General features: G+C 40.1%; 2 protein-coding genes across 3 annotated transcripts in view; one reads left to right on the top strand and one right to left on the bottom strand.

Moving 5' to 3' along the window:
* Positions 1-26: 26 nt before the first annotated feature.
* Positions 27-17,370, top strand: DHRS7 (dehydrogenase/reductase 7). Its single transcript, XM_036099588.2, has 7 exons — positions 27-291; positions 5,265-5,417; positions 9,088-9,194; positions 9,645-9,884; positions 12,237-12,359; positions 13,625-13,840; positions 17,144-17,370. The coding sequence occupies exons 1-7, from the start codon at positions 159-161 to the stop codon at positions 17,189-17,191; spliced, it is 1,020 nt and encodes a 339-aa protein (XP_035955481.1). The 5' UTR covers positions 27-158; the 3' UTR covers positions 17,192-17,370.
* Positions 17,371-24,898: 7,528 nt separating this feature from the next.
* Positions 24,899-25,823, bottom strand: part of PCNX4 (pecanex 4) — a 41,208-nt gene continuing 40,283 nt past the window's right edge. The window contains exons 11-12 of one of the 2 annotated variants that reach the window (XM_036099584.2): positions 25,728-25,806; positions 24,899-25,492 (exon numbers count right to left, since the gene is read on the bottom strand). In XM_036099584.2, the coding sequence (XP_035955477.2) occupies positions 25,485-25,492; positions 25,728-25,806 (87 nt within the window). In that variant the 3' untranslated portion in view covers positions 24,899-25,484. Of the gene's footprint in view, positions 25,807-25,823 lie in introns of both variants that reach the window. The other variant, XM_036099583.2, reaches the window with a different exon arrangement.

Genomic DNA, 25,823 nt, shown 5'->3' with positions numbered 1-25,823 from the left:
CCCGGGCCGCCCCTCCCGCCTGCCCACTATCTGGGCGGAGCCGGGGCCGGGAGGCTCTCCGGCCTTGGGGGAGGCGGCCGCGCTGAGTGCTGCGCGCTGCTACGCGGCTGCGACGCGGTCAGTTTTTCCCCCCGCGGAGCCGGGCGCGCGCGGCCGCGATGAGCTGGGAGTTGCTGCTGTGGCTGCTGGTGCTGTGCGTGCTCCTCGCGCTCGTGGTGCAGCTGCTGCGCTTCCTGCGGGCGGATGGCGACCTGACCCTGCTGTGGGCCGAGTGGCAGGGGCGACGCCCAGGTGAGGATCGGCAGCCGCGCCTCCTGAGGGGGAGGCCGGGCTCCGTGCGGCCGTCCCCGCTGTCGCCGCATCCCTCCGGGTGGCGTGGGACTTCCGCGCCTTTCGCTGGGGCTCCCTGTCGGGGAAGAAAAAGCCGGGGCCAAGGAGGCTGTCCTGCTCCTTGGTCTCTGGTGGGGTCAGCGGAGGACTTGCCCGCTCGCCAAACTAGGAGGGCGCTGGAATGGGCGGGGCGCCCTCGGGACTCTTACCCTGCCTCCCAGGGGTTCTGCTGCTGCGTCCACGGAGGACACCACTTGGACAAACAGTGCCCGTCCCCTGAGTCTGTAAGGAAGCCTCCTTTTCAGAACTGGAGCCCGGTTTATTTACTTCCAGAAGTTGTTCCCTCTTCCCGAGTGGTGAAATAAAAGGAGTGTCCAGACTTAGCCCCCCTACTCACGTCCTGGGATAAAAGTATCACCCTAGAAAGAACTGGATTTTGCCTGGGGCGAGATCATTACTGGCATACTGAGGGGCATTCTGCCTCTCCCACGTTCATCGGTACCCTGGTTAAAATTTGGTGGTCGTTTCCTAAACACATTCTTTGTGCTCAAGCGATGTGACACGACCTCTAGACTTTACAGAGACTTACAAAGTAGGCGTTGTTAATCTTATTTGCCCGATAGGGAACCAGTGTGCAGACATTAAATGACCTACCCAGAGCTAGGCTTTGGATCCATAAGCGCTAGGGGAAGTGGGGTTTCCCTGGACCTAGTTTCCTGTGTGAAAATACCCAAAGCATGTGAGGAAGTTTACTTGGAAGTGATAGCTAGCAGTGGAGAAGATAGACTCCGCTTTCCAAACGGGCCTGGGAGGCAGGGCAGCCGTATGGCTCCCAAGGGTGTCAAAACTGGTCTTGAGGACCAAAGAAAAATCTTAGATGGTACAGTGTTTTGTATCCCTCCAAAGCTCAACCCTACTGCACAAAATCTTATTCCTTAATATTTGATTTGTCTCGTTGCATTTTCTGGGGGATAACATCTGGAGTGCTGACATTATTAAGTTGGTGGAAAATACACCTCTGCAAGGTCAACACTACAAAACTATGGCAAATAGATGGCTGTGATTGTCAGACCTTCTCTGGATCAGTCCTTCTTTTGTCTGATGGCTGCCTTGTGGCTACTTTGTGGATATTTCCGTTTGATCCTGAGTGCTTTTGTGTTAACTTGGACTTGAGATTACCTAAAAATTGTTTTTTTTAAATTTAATTCTGCAAAAGTTATTCGGTCCATTAGTTATGTCAAGTGCTGAAGAGGAAAAATGTTGACAGTGTCTCACAGCTAGTTAAAGTTATTATCACATATCAAGCAAAAAATAAAAATAGTTCTTAAATTCATTTAATCTTTTCGGTGTTTTGCTGGAAAAATAGTTTTGAAGGATTTTAAGATACATTTAATTACATTGCTATTATTATGAACTTCTAGTATAGGCTAATTTGCATACTAATTTGATACCTTATCATTTATCTAAGTAAATAAATTACATTAAAAGTTATTCCCCCAAAACAGTTATAAAGTTAAATGGTAATGGCTTTTCAATTTTAATTTAAGTTTTAATTTTTAAATTTAGTCATTCTTAAACCTGCATTGACTGTAGAGTAAGCTTTCTAGAACTCTTTTTTTATGTATAAAGCACAGATATACATATATATATATGCAGCACATAAATGGATATACAGTATATCTGGTGTTAAAATTTCTTGGGGGAATTTTTAGGGAAAAAATCACTAGAAAGACCACTGGGGGTTGGGAGGGTGATAATAAAACAAAGTTAAAGCCACATGGAGATACACTCAGGTTCCCAGAACAGTTTAGACTGGAAAGACGGGCAGACTCTATTAAGGTAAAAAATATATATATTTTATAAATAAGTAAATCCTCCTTGTCTTCTCCATAGGTTTATTATTTTTGTCACCTTAGAAAATAGACAATATACTCACATGCTACAAAACTCAATGACACAAAAGGATATGTGGTGAAAAGCTGCCCCCAGCCACCAAGTACGCCTCTCTGGAGGCAACCAACATTTCCCACCTTTTATGTATCCTTCTAGAGAAATTCTATGTGTTTCTAAGGATATATATCACATGGTGAAATTGAAGGGCGACTAACTTTAGATACTGTACATAGATCCAGAAAAGTCCATGGCACAAGTCCAGAGGAGGAAGACTCCAGCCACAGCACACCAGAGGAAAACTCGGGTTTTAGTTGGCAGTAACCTCCGTGTGAGTGGACTCTGAAATGACTGCCAGAAAAGATTTGGCAAGCCTGGGAGGCATGTAGTGTGTGAAGCAAACATGGCAGTCCACAACCGATGTCTTCTGAATGGCTGCTCGTATGTGTCGGCCTCTGTGCTGGACCCTGGGACACCCCAGTGGCCGAGGCAGCCATTGTCCAGACCCCACCGGAGTCCTGGATCCTTCTCTGGCCAGTTCTCTTCAGCAGAAGCACTGGCCAGCTAGAGTTTGTGCAGAGGGGTGTGAGCCAAAGAGTGAGGAAACCTTAAGCCATGTCATATGAGGGAAGGTCACAGACATTGGAGGTGTTTATTTAGCCTTAGAGAAACAAGAGATGAGAGGATCTGGGATCATGACCTAAGCCTAAGGCAGACGCTTAACGACTGAGCCACCCAGGCACCCCTTCATCGTTGGTTTTAAGTCATATTTGCTTAGTGGTGTAAACGTGAAGAAATTTTTGTGAGCTGTATACTAGTTAGTAAATAGTTACAAACAATTATATTCACTCTGTAGTCTGAGTATTGCAGAACTTTGGAACAATGAGCTGTCGATGAGTGAATACGTGATTATCTGAATATACATTCTGCTCTTCCTGATGGGAGTCCTCTGTTGTGCATTTCCATAGAAGTACATCATATGATAGGAAGGCATTTTAGCCTAGAAGCAGTATTTGGGATGTTTCCCACCTTAGTTCAGATATTTACATGAAACCTCTTTCCTGAAGACAAGTTGTATTTTCTTGAATGGCTAAGAAATAGTTGGGTTTTAAAAGATTGATCATATTAAAATGTGGGCACCATAGGCTAGTGGTCAGAGTGTGGCTTTGGAGCTAGATGTACCTGGGCTTATATCCCAGCTCTGCTAGGGTTGTGGGTGTTTACTCAACAGTTACTGATGGAGTTCTTTCTATATTCTGGTCTCTGTGCTAGGCACTGGACAGTGAACAAGGCAGATAGGGTCCCAGCCTTAAGGGAATTTATAGTCTAGTTCGGTAAATTAATGCCTGTAATCCTCAGTTTCCTTTTTTTATAAAATTAAGATAATTCTTATTTCCTAAGTTTCTTGGGAGGGTTCTAATGAGATAATGTGTTTAAGCACGTAGGAAGTAATAAAAAGTATTAAGCCATTATAGTTAGGAACCCCATTGCCCCTGGCTGGAGAAATTAGAACACACAAGTTAGTGGGTGAATATTCTATGTGTTGCTGCTGAAAAGTCTATTTGTTAAACACTTTTAGCAATAAGTAGTTGACATTTTCTTGAGCACTGAGTATGTGTCAGACACTGCTCTGGATACTTATTTTAACTCATTTTTCTCAACAGTGCTATGAGGGAGGTTTTATTATTAACCCAATTTTCCAGTTGTGGAACGTTAAGGCACCAAGTTTTCCCAGGGGGGCATTTCCTTGCTGTGTGTGATGGAGCCAGGATTTGAACCCTGGCAGTCTCCAGAGCTCATACTGTTACCCCCGACAGTTAGGTTTTAGAATGGTTTGACTAAAACGGTAAACTGATTTCCCAATTTTAATTTTTATGATCTCAAATCAGAAATATGTGTTGTGATTCCTTTTTTACTGTTTTTTTTTTTTTTTTTAAAGATTTTATTTACCTATTTGAGAGAGAGAGAGAGTAAGCACGAGCAGGGGTAGGGCCGGAGCGACAAGCCAACTCCTCATGAGCAGGGGGCAAGAGGAGCCTGATGTGGGGCTTGATGCCAGGACCCTGAGATTATGACCTGAGCCGAAGTCAGATGTTCAACTGAGCTACCCAGGGGCCCCTACTGTTTTTGATGAATAACACATATTTTAATAAAGAAAGCACACAGGAGTGTTGTACCACAGTGACTCTCTAGGAATTCAGATAGACGGTGGCGATCATGTCTTGTAGTGCAAGTGAGTTTTTCATTGGAGAAAAGGAGAACCAATCACTCCTCATTGCTTTAGTGTTGTAACATTTTTACAGTTTTTTTGTTTTGTTTTGTTTTGTTTTTAAGATTTTATTTATCTATTTGAGAGAGAGAGCGAGAGCAGGGGCTGGGGAGAGGGGCTGAGGGAGAGAGTTGAGCAGGCAGCCCGATGCAGGGCTCCATCCCAGGACCCTGGGATCATGACCTGAGCCGAAGTCAGATGCTTAACCGACTGAGCCACCCAGGCATCCTTTTATTCGCGCTTTAAAAAAAAAATTAGGTAGGAGGTGTTTCTGAGGATATTTAATTAAAAAAATTTTAAATCACTTTATTGAGCTATGATTAGCATGTTAAAAAAACTGTACATATTTAATGTATACAACTCAGTGAGTTTGAGTTAAGTATATGTGTGAGCATCACCAGAATCAAGGCCATAAATATAAGATATTGCAAATTTTTTTTTTTTTTTTTAGATTTTATTTATTTATTTGAGAGAGAGAGAATGAGAGACAGAGAGCATGAGAGGGGGGAGGGTCAGAGGGAGAAGCAGACTCCCCGCTGAGCAGGGAGCCCGATGCGGGACTCGATCCCGGGACTCCAGGATCATGACCTGAGCTGAAGGCAGTCGCTTAACCAACTGAGCCACCCAGGCGCCCTAAGATATTGCAAATTTTAAACTCTACACATGATGTCTTCATATTTAGTGGTATGGTTTAAGACTATCTTTTTGGTAATCTTTAATTATGGGTGTAATCCATAGCTTATTTCCTGCTCACTCCACACTTGTTTCCCACTAGAATGGGAGCTGACTGATATGGTGGTATGGGTGACTGGAGCATCGAGTGGGATCGGCGAGGAGCTGGCTTGCCAGCTGTCTAAACTGGGAGTCTCCCTTGTGCTGTCAGCCAGAAGAGTGCAGGAGCTGGAAAGGGTGAAAACAAGGTGCCTTGGTGAGTAAATCTAAAATGGCCGCAGTGCTTCCTAGAAATAAACCAGAATCCAAATTCAAATACAATTTTGAGAATTTTAGAGGGAAGCGTGGGATTTTCCCAGGCAGTCCACTCTGGTTTCAAATGTTCCAAGCGCTCAGATCCAAATCCTCTTCCTTTGGGCATCTCTTCATTAGCTGCCCTTGGCTTATTCTTCTCTTTTTCTGATGCCTTTCTAATTCACTTTTTTTTTTTTTTTAAGTTTTAGTTTTATTTCCAGCTAGTTAACATACAGTGTCATATTAGTTTCAGGTGTACAATATAGTGGTTCAACGCTTCCATACATTCCCTGGTGCTCATCAGGATGAGTGTACTCCTTAATCCCATCCCCTATTTCAGCCCCTCCCCCAGCCACCTCCTCTCTGGTAACCTTTAGTTTGTTGTCTAGAGTTAAGAGTCTGTTTCCTGATTTGTCTTTCTCTCTCTATTTTTTCCCTTTGCTTGTTTATTTCTTAAATTCCACATATGAGTGAAATGTGGTATTTGTCTTTCTCTGACTGACTTATCTCGCTTAGCATTATACTCTCTAGCTCTATCCATGTCATTGCAAATGGCAAGATTTCATTCTTTTTAATGGCTGAGTAGTATTCCATTAATGGCTGAGCTAGATATATATATATATATATACACACACACACATATATATATATATATCTCACATCTTCTTGATCCATTCATTAATCACTGGACACAGGTTGCTTCCATATATTAGCTATTGTAAATAATGCTGCTATAAACATAGGGGTGCATGTATCCCTTTGAATTAGTGTTTTTGTATTCTTTGGTTAAATACCCAGTAGTGCAATTACTGGATTGAAGGTAGTTCTATTTTTAACTTTTTGAGGAACCTTCACACTGTTTTCCACAATGGCTGCACCAGTTTGCATTCCCAACAGTGCACGAGTATCCTTTTTTCTCCACATCCTCACCAATATGTGTTGTTTCTTGTGTTGTTGATTTTAGCCATTCTGACAGGTGTGAGGTGATATCTCATTGTAGTTTTGATTTGCATTTCCCTCATGATAAGTGATGATGAGCATCTTTTCATGTGTCTGTTGGCTATCTGAATGTTTTCTTTGGAGAAATGTCTGTTCATCTTTTTCTGCCCATTTTTTTTAGGTTTTTATTTAAACTCCAGTTAACATGCAATGTATTATTAGTTTCAGGTGTATAATTTACTGATTCAACACTTATATATAACACCTGGAGCTCATCACAAAACGTGCCCTCCTTAATCCCCATCACCTATTCAACTCCCCCCGCCCCCCTCACCTCACCTCTGGTAGCCGTCAGTTTGTTCTCTATAGTTAAAATTCTGCTTCTTGGTTTGCCTCTCTCTCTTTTTTCCCTATACCTGTTTCTTAGTGCTCGCTTCAGCAGCACATATACTAAAATTGTTTTGTTTCTTAAATTCCACATATGAGTGAAATCATGTGGTATTTGTCCCTCTCTGACTGACTGACTTCACTTAGCGTAATACTCTAGCTCCACCCACGTCATAGCAAATTCTGCCCATTTTTAAATTGGGTTGTTTTTGGGGGGGTTGAGTTTTTGTAAGTTGTTTATATATTTTGGATACTAGGCTTTTACTAGAAATGTCATTTGCAAATATCTTCTCCCATCCAGTACGTTGCCTTTTAGTTTTGTTGATTGTTTCCTTGGCTGTGCAGAAGCTTTTTATTTTGACGTAGGCCCAATAGCTTTTGTTTCCCTTGCCTCAGGAGACATAGCTAGGAAGAAGTTACTACAGCTAATGTCAAAGAAGGTCCTGCCTGTGTTCCTTTCTAGGATTTTTTTTTTTTCCTTTTTAAGTAGGCTGCATGCCCAGTCTGGAGCCCAGCATGGGGCTTGAACTCAAGCGACCCTGAGATCAAGACCTGAGCTGAGATCAAGGGTTGGATGCTTAGCCAACTAAGCCACCCAGGCACCCCTCCCTTCTAGGATTTTGATGGTTTCCTGTCTCACATTTAAGTCTTTAATCCATTTTGAATTTATTTTTGTGTATGGTCTAAGAAAGTAGTCCAGGTTTCATTCTTTTCATGTCCCTGTCCAGTTTTCCCCACACCATTTGTTGAAGATTGTTGTCTTTTTCCCATTGGGCATTCTTTCCTGCTTTGTAAAAGAGTAATTGACCATATAATTGTGGGTTTATTTCTGGATGTTCTATTCTGCTCCCTTGATCCATGTGTGCCTTTCTACTTTTCTTTTGCACTGACTCTTGGTATTAGGGAGTGACCACCAATTCTTTCAAATGCTGGTGGGTTTTCAGTGACCACGTATCTTATATTTTTGTCTTAGAGAAAGAACAGTTTGGTTGTTATGGCATACATGTATGTAACCATAGAAGTTTAATTATCCTTCATTTTGCTAACATGTCAGATATTAAAGTCATATGGGATGCTATAAAATTTTTGTTATAAAAATTAAAGAATGGGAATTGAATTAGGTTTTAAAATGCAGCTTGAGGTAATATTCATATTCATATTAGAGCAACAATGCTAATTTTTAATTTTTTTGGCCTGGGTTTTGGTGTAGTTAATGTTCACATGAAAGCAGTCCTAAGTAATAAAGTGATTATTTCTCATGGGACATTTAGTACCTAAAATGAGATAATTTTGCATTTTCAAGCAGACCATTTTTTTGGTCATCTCTCTACCTGTCATTCTTTAAACATTAACCACCCAAAAAAGAGGAGTCCGCAGCCAAGGCCAGAAGGCCTCTTTCAGGACATCGCGTACAGAGGCCTCTTGTGTTTTGCATGGGGACACTCCCTCTGGTAGTTGTTCCTCCAGCTGTGGAGACTTGCAAGTCCTGTACTGGCAGAAACGAACCATGTTAGCATTTCTTGGCTGGAGTGAGGCCGATTGTTTTCCTTTCTTCTGTCCGATCATTGGTGCAAGCATTTCCATCTCTTTAAGACAGTTCATGTTTCACAGTTTAGACTTTGCCTGTAAAACCTTTCTACCTCTTTTATTTTCTCTCCTTGCTTGTTTTTCGTATTGGCATTACTTGTTGTATTTCAAGGTTAGAGCCTTATTCTTTTGATGAACACTAATAGAAAGGGCCAGTCTAGCTCCACGTGTTTCTTGATTGGGAATTTCAGGATTGTGTCCTTTTGCTTGTTTGCTTCCTGGAATCCTTTTCTCTGGAAGGAAGCTTCTATGTGTCATGTGACGGGGAACTCTGAATGTTTTACTAGTATAAGGCATAAATTGTTTTTATTTTTTAATGTGTGTAAAAGAGCAACTATATTTTGTGCACCTATCATAAGACAAATGTTCCTCTGTTCTTCTAAAGAAATAGCTCTAAAATTTCTGCTTTTTTTTTTTTTAGCTTGTAGCATAATCTTGATTTCTTTTAGAGTCTGTTCCAATGTTAGATTGTATATATTCACGCTGAAGAGAGCCATCCTTCTTCCTGTGGACCCAGCCAGCATTTTGTCTGATAAGATGTTGCCTCATTACCACCAGTGCTCTCGGTCACTGAGAGAAATTCTTCCACAAGGCCCCCCAGAAATGAGTTTGTTGCCAAGTCCAGTTGTAGGGTGGGTGTTAAACTTAATGCAAGTAGCGAGAAGCCTGATTGAACTATCTCATGACTTCTGCACTAATTTTTAAATGTCTTTATCTAGAGAATGGCAATTTAAAAGAAAAAGATATACTAGTTTTGCCGCTTGACCTGACTGATAGAAGTTCCCACGAAGCAGCTACCAAAGTGGTTCTCCAGGAGTTTGGTAAAGTAAGGAGCCATTTTGAATCAATAAGTCTTGCTTTGACACAGCCACAAAAGAGATTCCCATCTTTGTGCGATCACTGAAAGGGCTTTAGGTAAATGGGTCCGTGTAGTGAGATCAGTGCCCACGAGTCTCTTATACTCGAATTCTTGGCGTTATGTAGTTCGCACTTTCCATACCTTAACAAGTACTAATTACTCGATGTGGAACAAAAGAAGGTAAAAATTCACTGTGTCTTTTATTTTTGTGACACTTAAAAAAAGTCACTTAAGATGGGAAATTAATTCCACAGGTGAATTCTGGTTTTCATTTTCTCTCTTTATTGCTGACTTCTGGAAATTCACCATTCCATTGAATTTTTTCAAGTTAATGATAAAACCAACCATCCCTAAGAATTGCATCAATCCATTTACAAGTCATCCCCAAAGTGCCCCTTTTCTGATTTTTTTAACTAGATCGACATTCTGGTCAACAATGCTGGAAGATCCCAGCGTTCTCTGTGCGTGGACACCAGCCTGGATGTCTTCAAGGAGCTAATAGAACTTAACTACTTAGGGACGGTGTCCTTGACAATGTGTGTTCTGCCTCACATGATCGAGAGGAAGCAAGGAAAGATTGTTATTGTGAATAGCCTCCTGGGTATCTTATCTGCGCCCCTTTCTAGTGGATATTGTGCCAGCAAACATGCTCTGCGGGTAAGGCTGCTCAAACTCAACTCTGATGGTACTGATCTAAATATGTATATGGGGGATATGACCATCACTGCCAGAGGTCATGGGAACTGGGCAGTGATGTAGGGAGACAGCAAAAGAGACCCAAGGAGACCTTTGGTAGAGGACATCCCCAGAAGATGCTAAAAAAGACTTGAATCTCACAGGCCTCTTCCTAATTCAGCAAACATGTATTGAGTATCTACACTGTGCCACGCCATGCCCTGCAACAGATCTTGGGGGTATAAAGATAAGAAACGGTCCCTACCCTCAAGAAGTGTTTAGTCTAGTCAGCCTGTCACCCTTATCCTCATCTCTACCATATCTTCATGGCAAATTTGGGATCTACCCCTCACTTCTTCCACACACACTTGAGGTTGTACTTGTCGTTCTCATTCTGTGGCTTCTTTTTCCTTCCCCATTGTGGTTGGTATTTGTTTTACCTGGTCTAAATATATATGCATGTCAGAAATAGGAGCTCCCCACTGGATGAGTAGCCCTGGGCTTCATATCCTTACTGGGACTATGCTTGTCTCTGTTGACCGTGGCTTCACTGAAAGAAGAAAAGCTAGTCATGGCAGAGGCTAGGAGAAATGCTTGATTTGGGTTGCATAAGTTACTAGATGTAAATATTGAAAAGAAATGAAGTTTTAATGTTGGCTTAAGAGTAGATATGAAGAAATACTATTAAACTGTAACATGGAACAGATTAGATCCTAAGGCCAATAGGAGACACATAATTTATAATTAATGCTGTTGAAGGTCAGTGTGAGTAGAATATTGTACCGTTGGGATAATGAGATGGAACAGCTGAATGGTGCTCAGTTTCATGAAGATCTGAAGCTGGTTCTTTAGGGTATCCTCTTTCTGCTGGGGAGAGCAGACAGTTGCAGAGTGGTGAACCGGATGCGACACTGATGATGTCCCCATATGTGGTGCTGCGGTAGTAGTCACTTCCTGCAGAGCAGTTGGGCACGTCTCAGGCAGGCAGGTGAGGGAAGGCAGCCCAGTTTCTCATGACATGCAGAGTGCTTTCAGTAAAACACAACCTGAGTTATCTGGCCTGCCTTCCAGGACTCACGTTTTATTACTGGATTTGATCCTCTGATACAACATGGCAGGTTGAGACTCCAGTTAGTTAAACCAGTAGCTGAACCCTGGGACCAGGAAGCACTTTTCGAAGAACACTTCTTCCCTGATTCCCAACAAGCTCTAGAGTGAATTTGTTTATCATTGAAAAGTTCACACTCTATACCAGATGTGATTTCAGACAAGGAGATGTATTAGCATCTGATGGATTGGCTTTCATGGTGTCCTCATCCTCTTTTGTTATAGAGAGGCAAAAGGTTAAGGGTATGAGAGTTCTTGAATTTACAAAGCCTTTTTTCCTGTCCATCTGAGTCAGCCACTTTATTAATCTCTGATGGCGTGAACCCTCACCGCCCCTGTTTATTAGTGGTCAGCATTAGGAGCTGGTAACTGTTTAGTGTTGGACCATGAATGAACACACTCTGGGTTAGCTATTTAGACTCTTCAGTGGTTAACTCAGCTTATACCAATGTAGTCTTGGAACATTTCCTAATTTAGAAAAGAGATGAGGGGGAAGTAGATGTTTATTCCCTATTTGGTTTAGAAATGGCCAATATCTTTAAGTCTAGAAGGTTTAGCTTGTTTTTACAAAAGCCATCAAGTAAGCAGTCGTATTATTTTTTTTAACCAGCCATGCAGTCTCTTGCTAACCCTAAAAATAAATGTTTGCTGAAATGAATTGTCTGTTAAAATAGTAATATAAATAGAAAACATTGAATTTTTCCTCTCTGATAATTTCCGTTAAGTATTACTAACCCCTCTCGCTCCCTCTGGTGTCAGCACTGGCACTTTAGACCACTCGGAGGGATAAGAGAGGCCCAACCTCAGTGATTCTCAGTGGAGAACACGCACCTCTTTTGGAGTGGGGAGCTGGGGACTGGTGTGAGGAGGGTGTGTCGGAATAATCTCCAGGGAGAGTTTTCCACTTGTCCAGCACCTACCATAAAAAAATCACTGATGGCATGAGCTGAGCCACCACTGCCAAAAGGGGTGAACTCTTCCTACCAGAAGATGAGGATGCCTGAAGATGCCTGTTCTAGATTGCCCCCAGTCTTACAGTTAAACATGTTTAATAAGCTTGCCCAGTTATATTTCCCATCCTTTACTTGGCATTTCAAAACATATTTTGATTATGTGCCACTTTTGTCCCCCATAAAAAGTTGAAGAAAAGTAATTTCATGCTAAGAGCAAATATGAGATATGTGTATTTAATTTTATTTGTTGCCTTTTTTTTTTTTTTTCCATTAGGGTTTTTTTAATTGCCTCCGAGCTGAACTTGCTACATACCCAGGTATAGTAATTTCTAACATTTGTCCAGGACCTGTGCAATCAAATATTGTGAAGAATTCCCTAACTGAAGAAGTCCAAAAGGTAAAAATGTCTAGTTTGAGAATAGTTTGAATGCCTTAGTAGTTATATATTGGTATTGTATCACTATGTCTCAGGGTTTAGAATTTTTTCTAACATGTTAGACTAACATGTTACCATGTTATGAATTATTTACAAAACTTACCTCATGGCACTGTGAACACTGTTAAGGTTAGCTGACGGTGCTTTGGCATTCAGTTTTAATAAAGGCTAAAGAAATTGAGAAGATACTGGTTATAAGGAATCCACTATTATGTGGGCTGTCAGTATTCTTAAAGCCCAGCTTCTGTCAATTCACAAATTATAGCAACATTGAAAGGTTCTGTGTGGCTGAATTTTAGTACTTTAAATCTTACTGGGATTTTCAAGAGGGGCTATGGTGAAGGAGCTTAGGAAAAGCCTTGCCGAACTGAGATAATTTTAGGTTAGCTTCACCTGTGCTAAGCACAGGCCTGTGCTTCCCTCAGCTCATGGGTTACACATAATGAGTTACCCAGTGGATGACAAATGTCTTGTGAAGAATCCAGTCTCACTCAATCATCCCAAATCCCCCTAAAGACCATGAAATTTTCCTTCTTCTCCATGAGGATCGATTTCTACTGAGACATAAATCTATTTCTGCTTGTATGTAAAAGTTTACAGATACCATTTATATTTTCACATTTTCTGTGGAGGCTCTAGGGTAAAACAGAATGAGCGTGCTATTCTAGGAATCAGGTGACTTGGACTGCAGAACTGTTTACTGCTAATGATCTGTGTGAGCACAGCCGAGTCACTACCTTTCTGGGCCTGTTTATTTATTTGTAGAATGGTAGGGGGTTAACTAGATGAGCAGTACCAGATTTGTTCGCTACCAGAAACTGCTTTTATCTTCTTCCTCCATTTTATCCCCATGGAGTCTACATCTTCTAGAACTTCTCTTGCTAAATGGATTAGTAATTTGTTTAAAAACTTTTATTGCTAAAATGACTTATAATTATCAGTAAATACATTAAAGGTGATCTAAGGAAAAAGCAAAGAACCTTCATCTTTTGTTGAGCCTGCACAATCTTATCTGGTAAGTGTATGATTTCTCTTAGGCTTTTGGAAATACTACAAATAGCTTATAGACATCCATTAGTAGCTATGGGGATATAAAGGGTCATGAGGTCCCACTGAAAGGTCACTCCACTAGATGACCTCTACGTCCTTTCCAGCTTAAAAGTTCTGTTAAATTACTTGGATAAATACTCAGCATTCACTTAATTCTTTTTTTAACATTTTCTTAGACTGTTGGCGTCGATACAGTCCAGTCCCACAAGATGGCGACCAGTCGTTGTGTGCGGCTGATGTTAATCAGCATGGCCAATGATCTGAAAGAAGTTTGGATCTCGGATCACCCTTTTTTGTTAATAACATATTTTTGGCAATATATGCCAACCTGGGCCTGGTGGCTAACCAACAAATTAGGGAAGAGAAGAATTGAGAACTTTAAGAATGGTTTGGTAAGACCCATTTATGCACTTCTTAATATATATCAGTCTTGTAGGAAAGTATGAAATCTTCTAGTACTTGAAAACTTGTCTTACTAACCCTCCACCAACCTCATGATGTAAATACAAAAGAGATAAAAAGAATTGTGTTCCCCGTGCATATCTGTTGGTTTACTATAAATTACCACTGGTCTTGGAGAAAGAAGTTTCTCCAAGGTAAAATCAAATCAAGGATTGCCATTTTCTGTTCTGCACTTCCTGATTGATCAGTGTATGGGTCAAAATACTCTTTTTCCCCTGCTTTTCACCACAAGTTCCTACCTGGTATGGTAGGAACTTGGGTTGATACCTGGCCTCCCCTCCCATTTCTCCCCAGGATGAGGTTTATCTCAGCCCCATGCTTAACTCTGCCAAAGACTTACCATGCTGTTAAAACTCATGCACATTCTCTGTGTAGTGCTGGTTCCTTTGGCCTCATTCTGGAAGCACTGTGCACATATGATATGTGCCAAAAGCCCATGTCTGAAAAAATACAGTGATTATTCATTCTTTTGGCACTCATTCTTACAGAAAAGTGAGGAATATTATGAGCTATTTCTGAGAAAATTGTGACCATCTGTAATGTATAAAGATCACAGAAAATGTAATGAGTTAAAGCCAAAAATTATGGATATGATAATGCAAAGAAAGGCCATTTCTGTGGATGGTTTTTATTGTTAAAGTATTTTTTCAATGACCACTACCTTCTTTTAGAAATAAGGTAGCAGGGATTGATCTATAAAGAGAATTATTCAGTGGAAGCATACTATATGTATCATTATATAACCTACCACTATTTAAGCAATCCACAATTTGTTAGTCACTTAATTTGTTCCCAGTTTTTGCAGGACAATGAAATGAATCTGTAAAAAAAAGCAAACAACCAAAATGATTAAAGAGACTTAAAGGTTATAAAACTAACATGATGCACTAAACAAGTCCCAAGCTTGAAAAATCCTGAAGGAGGCTATTCATTGGCTACCAAGTTGCAATGTGGACGATTTATATGTGTTTTGGTAATGTTGGGATGTAGTAGTGTGGGATGGTTCCAAAGGTAGAGCTTCATCAAAGATTTACATCTGAATTTTAAACTCAGAGGATAGCTGATAGAGTGGTATTGTGTCCAGTGATGGATAAGAGTTGAGAAGGAAAGGGCTCCATACTAGGGAGGTGACATAGCGTCCTGGTTAAGAGGATGGAGCCTCGTACCAGGTTCCCTGAGTTGAAATCCCAGCTCTATCCTGTGACCTCATCCCTCAATCTCAGGCAAATTTTTCTCTGTAAGTCAATCTCCCCATCTACAAAATGGAGATTAATGATGCACTTAGTCATAGGATTGTCATGGGGAGTGAGTGAGTATATGGAAAACTCTTAAGACATGTCTTGGAGTGGGGCGCCTGGGTGGCTCAGTTGTTAAGCGTCTGCCTTCGGCTCAGGTCATGATCCCAGGGTCCTGGGATTGAGCCCCGCATCGGGCTCCCTGCTCAGTGGGAAGCCTGCTTCTCCCTCTCCCACTCCCCTTGCTTGTGTTCCCTCTCTCGCTGTGTCTCTCTGTCAAATAAATAAATAAAATCTTTAAAAAAAAAAAAAAAAAAAAGACATGTCTTGGAGTGTTAGGCTTGTTAATTATTAGCTCTTAATGCTTTTGTTTGGATGGTAGCAGGATATTTAGCTAACAGATAAAGATGAAAGAGTTCAGCAAGAGGGCGGAGAGAGAATACATTCTAGAAATGATTGGGTCCAAGGAAAGAGGAGACCAGGGGCTAGAGTTCCGGTTCCACTATAGCAGTAGTGCTTTTTGGAATGTCCACAAACGTTATTTTGTTTTGTTTATAGATTATCTAACTGTAAAATATAAACATTACTCAGTAAATCAAGCATTTGATTACATCTAGTTTTTCCTAAAATGATGGCCCTTCTCTTCCAACTACTATCTTTAATATATTGCTTATTACATGGTCTTTTTTTTTCTTAAAGATTTTATTTATTTGAGAGAGAGAGCATGAGCAGAGGGGAGGGACAGAGGGAGAGGAGAAGCAGGCTCCCCACTGAGCAAGGAGCCCGATGTGGGGCTTGATTCCAGGACCTTGAGATCATGACCTGAGCCAAAGGCAGATGCTTAACCAACCAAGCCACCCAGGTGCCCCCGCTTATTACATGGTCTTATTGCTAATAACTTTTTTATGATAAACTGGGCATCCTTTCATTTCCCAAGAACATTTCTGAGATAAAATACCTCATTCTTTACGCAAAACCATATGAACTGAAAAAATTGTTCTTCAATTTTTTTACTCCGTTTTCTCCTCCCTGCTTTTTTTCTTCCATTATTTTCAATTATATATATATATAAAAATCTCCATCTCCTCATTGAAATTTACTTATAAGGCATCTACGTTAAGATAATGCCAGTATAGCTTATCAAGCTAAATGTACTTATTGATAATACTTGAATTTATTTCTGTTGTTTAGGCTAGGAACATTATATCTGGAACTTTGTTTTTATGAATATATATTATTTTTCAGGATCAAGAACAAGAGCTGCACCGAATTGTGTTATTTATTATTTTGTCTTAGTGCACATTCTTAGAAGTGGTAAATGCGTATCTTCCCAAATGAAATGTCACATCTTAAGGATTATCGAGTTGCCTTGGTTTACGCTTTAAGCAATGTACTAGAAGTTCACAAATCATTTTAGAGTTATCTGTCAGATACTTCAATTCTAAATACCCTGACCTATTCTTTGTATTTATTTATTTTGTTTTTCTAAGGATTTATTTTTTTATTATTACTATTATTTTTGAGAGAAAAAAGGGAGAGAATCTCAAGCAGACCCCTGCTGAATGTGGCCCCAATGTGGGGCTCGATCTCACAACCCTGAGATCATAACCTGAGCTGAAATCAAGAGTTGGAGGCTTAACTGACTGAGCTACCCAGTGCCCCAATTCTTTGTATTTATTATAGGCATAATATGCTGGTCCAGAAGAGTAATAGTAGAAATGTCAGCATTTAAGAAATGCTGTGGGCAGATGCTAATCAATGATATTTTTATCTGATAGAGGGACATAATGATGCTGAGTCCTACAGAGATATTTTTGTGTAGATCTAGAATTCTGGCTATGACTTTTATTCTAATTTAAGCATTTGCCCAGGTTTTATAAGGATTCTTAACAGTGAATCATGATATAGCTCCTGAAAACAGAAGGAATTTGTAGGAAAAAAAAAAACTAGGGTAACTATAAGGAGGGTCTGATTCATGTTACTGTCACTTTATTACAGGATGCAGATATCTCTTACTTTAAAACCTGGAAGACAAAACATGACTGAAGGAGGAGTACTTGTATTTTTTAAGCCACTGGAGGTAGAAATGAAAACAGCAATCTTCTTATACACTGAAGACTAACTTCTGATTTTACTTTGCAGTAGATACAACTTTTCTTTCAACATGTAATAATTAATAAAAGATTGCCATGAATCTTGCAATAAAGATATTAACACATACTGCATTCTTGGATAAAAAAAGCATTTTTTGTATTTTTTTAAATTAATTTCAGAGGTAGAGTTTAGTGATTCATCAGTTGCATATAACACCCAGTGCTAATTACATCAAGTGCCCTCCTTAATGTCCATCACCCAGTTACCCCTTCCCCCCACCCACCTCCCCTCCTGCAAGAAAGCATTTTGAAATACTCTAGCATATATTCTTAAAATCTAGGTTAGTAGAATGCTAACCAAAGAATTATAGTAAACATAAATGTATGGAACATTACACGAAGCAGAGTGCAGAATAATGAGCAGATAATAAAGAAGTATCTGAAATGGACCTGCCCCTGAGGTACTCACACTCTTTTTCCTTTTTTTTTTTTTTTAAAGATTTTATTTATTTATTTGACAGAGAGAGAGACAGCAAGAGAGGGAACACAAGCAGGGGGAGTGGGAGAGGGAGAAGCAGGCTTCCCGCTGAGCAGGGAGCCCGATGCGGGGCTCGATCCCAGGACCCTGGGATCATGACCTGAGCTGAAGGCAGATGCTTAACTACTGAGGCACCCAGGCGCCCCTGAGGTACTCACACTCTTAGAAGAGCTGACAGGTACAAATGACTATAATTTGAAGCAGTAGGTAGGGCTCATAGCAGCCATTATTAGACCCGTCATAGGCCGTTTGCTGTACTAAGGTGCTTTGTGTGAGTTAATTTATTTATTCCTCGTAATAGCCCACTAAGGTATGTGGTATTATCCATCTTTATAGAGGAAGAAAGAGATGCTCAAAGCAAGTAGGTATTACTTTCCCAAAGTCACAGAGCTAGTAAGGGGTAAAGCCAGGATTAAACTCAGCTCAGGAAGACCCCATTGACAACGCTTTACTCTAGTTATTAATTTTACTTTTTTTTACTAGTATATTATTTTAAGATTGTATTTATTTATTTGACAGAGAGAGACACAGTGAGAGAGGGAACACAAGCAGAGGGAGTGGGAGAGGGAGAAGCAGGCTTCCCGTGGAGCAGGGAGCCCGATGCGGGGCTCAATCCCAGGACCCCGGGATCATGACCTGAACCGAAGGCAGATGCTTAACGACTGAGCCACCCAGGCGCCCCACTAGTAGTATTACTTTAATCTTTACCACTTGACAGTAGAAAACATACATAGGCCACAACAGAAAACCAGCAAATACTCCTTGCCTGTCTACTGTCAAGAGGGGTGTAACAGGAGAAAAACATGTTCCTGTTTTATAAGCAGTTAGTTTAGCTATAGTCAACGTACATAAGAGAACTGGAATAGTTGTTGGGTAAGCTGGAGGCCCTCGGGTGGCTATCCTTACAAAAGGGGGAAGGTGACAGAGGTAGACCATGGGGTACAGCAGCAACGGAATAAAGAGGGTGCAGTATGGGGATAAAATAAAATACACAAGAGGGCTCTTGCACAACCAGTGATGAAAATGGGCATTATGACTAATTGAATACACTGCACCTGGGGTAAAAATCAAAAAGGTGAATTGTTGGAACAATTCTAGAATGCTACAAAATAGTATTGTCATGTGGCATGGTATAGACTGTCAGCACAAATAATTCAGAAAAGGGAGAGATTTGAATATAGAATAGTGCGAGGTGAATATGCTAACCACTGTACTATGGAAACCCCTCCGTAGCATATAGAATAGTGTGGAAATCCTTTGTGGAGAAGATGATTTGCACTGAGCCTTGGTGGAATTTAGACAAAGGTTTCAAGAGATTGGAGTGCAGGTCAGTTTTGTTTTGTCACAAAATCTCTAGACCTTGTCATTGTGCTTGCCAGTGTTTAGGGTTTGTTGAGAGTATGCCAGCCTTCCAGAATGTCATGAATGAAAACTCCTAGAGACTGAAATTAGCGTGGTTTGAGGATGAAGGAAAAATGAGTTTAGTTTGCTCAATTACTCCTGCCAATGAAGGGTAGAAGAGGCATAAATAAAGTGATCTTTAAAAACTCACCCGTATGGTGTTTTTCTATGACATGTACAATCATATACTTTTATGTGTATAAACTCCCTCTTCCTTGATCTTTTTTGTGAGCAACCCAAGATGGAAAGGCAGCTTTCTGTCAAAGTTCATTTTGTCAAAAATAGTCAAGAGCTGTGAAACCAAGTGTTCACATACTGAGTTTTTAAAAAGTTTATCATTTTGCCCTGACCTCTCATTTCCTAACCATTATCTCAAACGGCCCTTGGAAATAGGAAGGAAATGGTGTGCTCATTCTATCAATGCTGAAAGTGAGGCAGAGATGGGGTTGTGCAAGGTGACAGCTGGTGAGATGGTTAGAAGACTTAGCAGGAGAAGCTATGGCTTTAGGCTTAGTCTGTTCAACTACTGGGTGCACCAGTAAGGCACATGAGACTTCAGTCACAATCTGTTATTCCAAGGCTAAATAACATATCCTACTAAGTAAACAAAATAAATATCCTATTATTTTTAACACCTATTATTATTTTAACACTGAAGTATAGTTGATGTACTGTGCTCTGCACATATTTAAAGTATACAATTTGATATGTTTTGACATATATGGTCACACTTGTGAAACCATTAGACAATAGAGCAAACATATTCATCAGTCCCCAAAGTTCCTTTGTGCCCCTTGTAATTACTTGCCCTGCCTACCCCGGCCCAGGCAACCAATGATGTACTTTCTGTTACTATAGATTTGTTGCATTTTCTAGGGTTTATACAAATGAAATTCATAGTTTATATACAGATACTGCTGGCGGGAATGTAAAATAATCTATACAACTGATTTGAAAAACAGTTCGGCAATTTCTTAAAAGTTAAACATGCACCTACCATATGATCCAGCCATTCTAGTCCTAGGTATGTTCCCAAGAGAAATGAAAACATATGTCCATACAAGGACTTATAAATGAATGTTCATAAAAGCTTTTACATAATAGTGCCAAACTGTAAAAAACCCAAATGTCCACAACAGATGAATGAAATAAACAAAATGTAGAATATTCCACATAATGGAGTATTACTCAGCAACAAAAAGGAATGATCTATTGATACATGCAACAACATGGATGAATCTAAAAATAAAGAAACCAGAGCATCGGAATCTAGATTCTTTCTTTTTTAGGAGATTTTAAATTAAAAATTCAATTTCTTTAATGGTTATAGTATATCAAGATTGTCTATTTCATCTTTTTTTAGTTTTGGTTGAGTTTTAGGAGTGTGTGGCTTTCAAGAATTGATTACTTTTCTAAGTTATCAAATTTATGAATGTAAATTACATTCAGAGTAACTATGGAAAGATAGGAATTTAGTGCCATTGTATTACCTGTAAAGTCACTATTTCTGTATATTGTCTCTGTTCCCCTTTTTGGTCTGTGTTACTTTTGGGCTCTCTCTTCACTTACAGGATCCCTTTTAATATTTCTTGCAGGGCTGGTGTAGTGATCACAAATTCTTTTAGTTTAGTTTCTGTTTGTCCTGGAACATCTTTATCTCTCCTTCCATTCTGAATGACAGACAGCCTTGCTGGATAAAGTATTCTTGGCTGCATGGTTTTCTCATTTAGTACCTTGAATATATCATGCCAGTCCTTTCTGGCCTGCCAGGTCTCTGGATAGGTCTGCTGCCAGCCTAATGTTTCTACCATTGTAGGTTAAGAAGCTTTTGCCTCGAGTTGCTTTCAGGATTTTCCTTTTATCTCTGAAATTTGCAAGCTTCACTAGTATATGTCAGCATGTTGGTCTATTATTATTTTTGAGGAGGGTTCTCTCTACCTTTTGGACTTGAATACCTGCTCCCTTCCCCAAATTAGGGAAGTTCTCAGTTATGATTTGCTCAAATATACCTTCTGTCCGTCTCTCTTTCTTCTTCCTCTGGGACCCCAATAATTCTAATATTGTTTCACTTTATGGTAGTGCTGATTTCTGAAGTCTCCCCTCATGGTCCATTAGTTTTTCTCTTTTCCTCAGCTTCCTTCCTTTCCAGCATCTTGTCTTCTGTCACTGACTCTTCTGCCTCATTTACCCTAGCTGTTGGAGCATCCAATTTAGACAGCATCTCAGTTAAAGCATTTTTAATTTTGGCCTGATTAGATTTATTTCTGCACTAGGCGTTTCTGTAGTGTCTTTTATGCTTTTTTCAAGCCCAGCTTTATCATCGTTATCCTGAATTCTAGCTCTGACATTTTACTTATATCCATATCATTAGATCTGTGGCAGACACTATTACCTCTGGTTCTTTCCTTTGTTGTGAATTCCTCCTTCTAGTCATTTTGGCCAGGGAAGAATGGACAAATGAGAGAACAAAATAAAAAATATCAACCAGAACCCAAGCGAAATACACACCAGACAAATCCAAAGAGGTCAGAAACCAAAAAATAAAAGGAAAAAAAAAAGGGGGGGAGAAAAGAGAGAATATAATCTTCCAGGTGGACAAAACAGGGTGATCCACTTGGTCCTGGGTGTATTTTGGTCTGTTTGTTAGAAGACACTAAATCCCAAAATTGTAAAGAAAGCAAAACTCATATATATATATACAAAAATAAATTGAATACAGGGAAAGGAAGACAAAAATGAAGAATATAAAATGTAAATGTAAAAATGAAAGTTAAAAAACTTAAAAACAAAGAGTTGATAAAATAAGAAACTAGTTGAAAAGGAAAAAAAGAAAAGGAAAATTTTAAACTGAAAGATAAAAGAATCATGAGAAAAAAACCCTCAAATTCTATATACTATTAGAATAGTGCTGGAGTTTTGCAGTTCTGTGTGCTTGGTAAAGTTGGTATTCCCCTGATGTTCCAGCTGGTCCTCTGGGGAAGGGGCTAATTCTTAGGTGTCTTTGCCTAGGTGGAGTGGCACCACCCTTGCCAGGGGGCAGGGCTCTGTGTAAGCTGCTTGGGTTGTTCTATGTTGCTTTTGTTCCCTGAAGGCTTTCTGGGCCACTTTAGAGGATGAAAGTAAACATGGTGGCATCCCAATCTCCAGCCCCGGAGCTGAAAGATCATCACCCTCGCTGTTCAGTATACCCTCAGGGAAAAGCAGTCTTTGTGTGCATCAAACTCTTCAGACTTCTGTGGTGTGCACTTGTGCCATTCCTCCAGGAGGAGGAAGGAGGAGGATTGCCATGGGCCTATTGTGGGGAAGGCGGAGGGTCACCATGTTTCTGCCTTTTGCAGGTCCCCTGCATGGAGTGCAGTTGCTGGATTGTGCCCTGGTTTGCGGTTTATGGCAAACCGAGCTGAGAGCCCCGTCCCAGGATTGCTGACCGTAGCTGGTTTCCCCACTCTGATGCTTGGGAACTCTGCTGGCTCAGGCATCCCCATTCTTTCTGTGACCCTGGAGATCCTGAGACCACACGGTCTCACCTAAGATTTTGTCCTGCTTCACCACCTGAGTGCCTTTCAGGCAGGGACGTCTCTAATTGGAGCAGACTTCTAAAAGTTCCTATTTTGTGTTCCGGAGCTATATCACTTTCTGGTAGCTGGTTTAGGGGAGCTCCCTCGCCCCCTCCCCCGCCCCGCCATTTATCTTCCGATATATCCCCTCTGATTCACTTCTCCGCACCTCCTACCTTGCAAAAAGTGGTTGCTTTTCTATGTGTAGAATTCCACCAATTCTTTTCTTACATCTCAGGTTGAATTCATAGGTGTTCAGAATGATTTGATAGTTATCTAAATTCAAGGAACCAGATGAAACAAGGTCCCCTACTCTTCTGCCATCTTGCCTCTCTTCTCATTATCTTTTTAATGGCTGCTTGATTTCTAGTGAGTTCTTTCATTCTATCAAATTTTTTTTCTTTTTCAAAGAACCACTGCTTTTAAAATTTTCTCTGTTGTTTTCCTATTTTCAATTTCATTGATCTCTGTTCTTTATTCTTATCCTCCTTTCGCTCACTTTTGGTTTATTTTGTTCTTCTTTTTCTAGCTTCTTGAGGTAGGAACTTAGGTTATTATGTTGAGACCTCTCTTAATCTTTTTTTATAACCATATTCTAATAAACATCTATGTCTTCCTTCTTAGCATCCCAACTGTTCATTCTAATATTATTTACCATTGCCTCATAAAAGTCGGTAAGTATACTCTTTAGGGAAAAAAAAGCATAAAACAAATAAAATCTTATAATGATTTATTATTATTTATTTATTTATTTGACAGAGAGAGACACAGTGAGAGCAGGAACACAAGCAGGGGGAGTGGGAGAGGGAGAAGCAGGCTCACCGCTGAGCAGAGAGCCCGATGTGGGGCTCGATACCAGGACCCTGGGATCGTGACCTGAGCCGAAGGCAGATGCTTAACGATGGAGCCACCCAGGTGCCCCTTATAATGATTTTTTAAAAGATTTATTTAGGGGCACCTGGGTGGCTCAGTCGTTAAGCATCTGCCTTCGGCTCAGGTCATGATCCCAGAGTCCTGGGATTGAGCCCCGTATCGGGCTCCCTGCTCCGCGGACAGCTTGCTTCTCCCTCTCCCACTCCCCCTGCTTGTGTTTCCTCTCTCACTGTGTCTCTGTCAAATAAATAAATAAATAAAATCTTTAAAAAAAAATAAAAGATTTATATTTATTATTTGAGTGGGGGCAGGGATGGGCAGAGGGAGAGGGAGAGAGAGAATCTCAAGCAGACCCCCTGCTGAGCATGGAGCCCAATGCAGGGCTCCATCCCATGACCCTGAGATCATAACCTGTGTCAAAATCAAGAGCCAGATGCTTAACCTGTAAGCAGCCATGTTTTAATATTTTTATTGGCTACACTGAACATGAAATTCAGAAAATGCTAATTTTTTTTAAATTAAGGTATCACTGACAGATAACATATTAGTTTTAGGTGTATATAATGCTTGAATATTTATATATATTATTGTGAAATGATCACCAAAATCTAGTTAACATCTGTCACCACACAGTTATAAAATTTTTTTTCTTGTGATAAGAACTTTTAAGATCTACTCTTAGTAACTTTCAGATATAGTCACCATGCTCTACATTATATCCCCATTACATTATATCCCCATGACTTATTTATAACTGGAACTTTGTACCTTTTGATCCCCTTCATCCATTTCATCCACCCTTACCCTCCTCCTCATGCAACCACCAATCTCCTCTGTATCTATAAACAGCAAAAGAATGAAAGTCCTTATCGTGTTATGAAAATTTTTCTCCCATTTCTTTCCGCCTTTAGATACCTAAGACACTAGTAACCACTAGTCATTTGGGTTAAATCATTCTTCAGAAGCAGTATATTCAACTGAAAAGAAATGCTTAAGGAGCCAGATCTACGGAATGGCCTCTAGCAGTCACTCATTATGTTGTATCCAAACATTGTTAATCCTGATGAACAAGATAAACCCATTTCCTTTCACATATATCAAAAGGATACTGGGAAAGGAAGGAAAAAGATTTTATTGGAAGAGGTTTTATTATAAGTTTTTAAGGTTTGGGGCACCTAGGTGGCTCAGTCGTTAAGCGTCTGACTTCGGCTCAGGTCATAATTCCAGGGTCTGGGATCGAGCCCCGTATCAGGCTCCCTGCTCTGTGGGAAGCCTGCTTCTCCCTCTCCCAGTCCCCCTGCTGCTTGTGTTCCCCCTCTTGCTATGTCTCTCTCTGTCAAATAAATAAATAAAAAATCTTTTAAAAAAAAGTTTTTAAGGTTTCTGAATTGAAGTATATGAAAAGAAAATGAATAGATTATATGAAAACACTCAGACCATATTAAATGTCAAAACAAAACAGCACAAAGTTTTGAAAATACTATAAAATTTAATATTTCAAATAAATAAATATACATTATGCAACCTGCAGTAGGATCCATTATCATTACATAAAAACACTGATATGTGTGTATATCTTCTAGGAATGTAAAAATTACATAGTTGTTGACTTCTATAAGACAAGCCACCTATCACATATTTAAGAAAGCATTAATAAATTCATTACCTAATCTTATACAAATGTTTTATATTTGCTAAAGCCTACCACAATGCATAGGGCGCAAATGTTGGCCAACTACTTCTTTTATGTTAGACAGTTTGTTTTTTAAACATTAAGATAGCTGAGAGAATCAACTTTACAGAGCTTAGCTTTTCTCAGGTATCTGACTTGTAGGAGGAGAAAGAGAAGTCCAGTGAAGTTATGAGGAATCACGTTGTTACTTTTCTAAAATGAAAAAATAAAAACATCTCATTTGATGACAATACACTTACAAGCCAAAATGGGCTCTAATACAAATGTATGGGAAGAGGTTTTGAAGAATAAATTGGATAACCCAGGGGAGGATCAGCTGCTTGTACTGTAAGGTTTCTTAAAAGTAGTGGATGAGCTTGTATACTATATCGCTCCTCATCATCGTTTGTGGCATAAAGCAATTCCCATGACAGATTGGCCCACTGACCTCTAACAGCTTCAGCATTTAACTTCCCAACTTGGATCAACAATTCTTGAAGGGTAAGTACTCTCCCAGTGTAAACTCCCTTTAAAGTATAAAAGG

The sequence above is a fragment of the Halichoerus grypus genome, chromosome 8 (assembly GCF_964656455.1).
Source record: "Halichoerus grypus chromosome 8, mHalGry1.hap1.1, whole genome shotgun sequence".
In the NCBI taxonomy this organism is placed as follows: Eukaryota; Metazoa; Chordata; class Mammalia; order Carnivora; family Phocidae; genus Halichoerus; species Halichoerus grypus.
The sequence above is the reverse complement of the archived record's forward strand: the minus strand, read 5'-3'. Positions and strand labels throughout refer to the sequence as shown.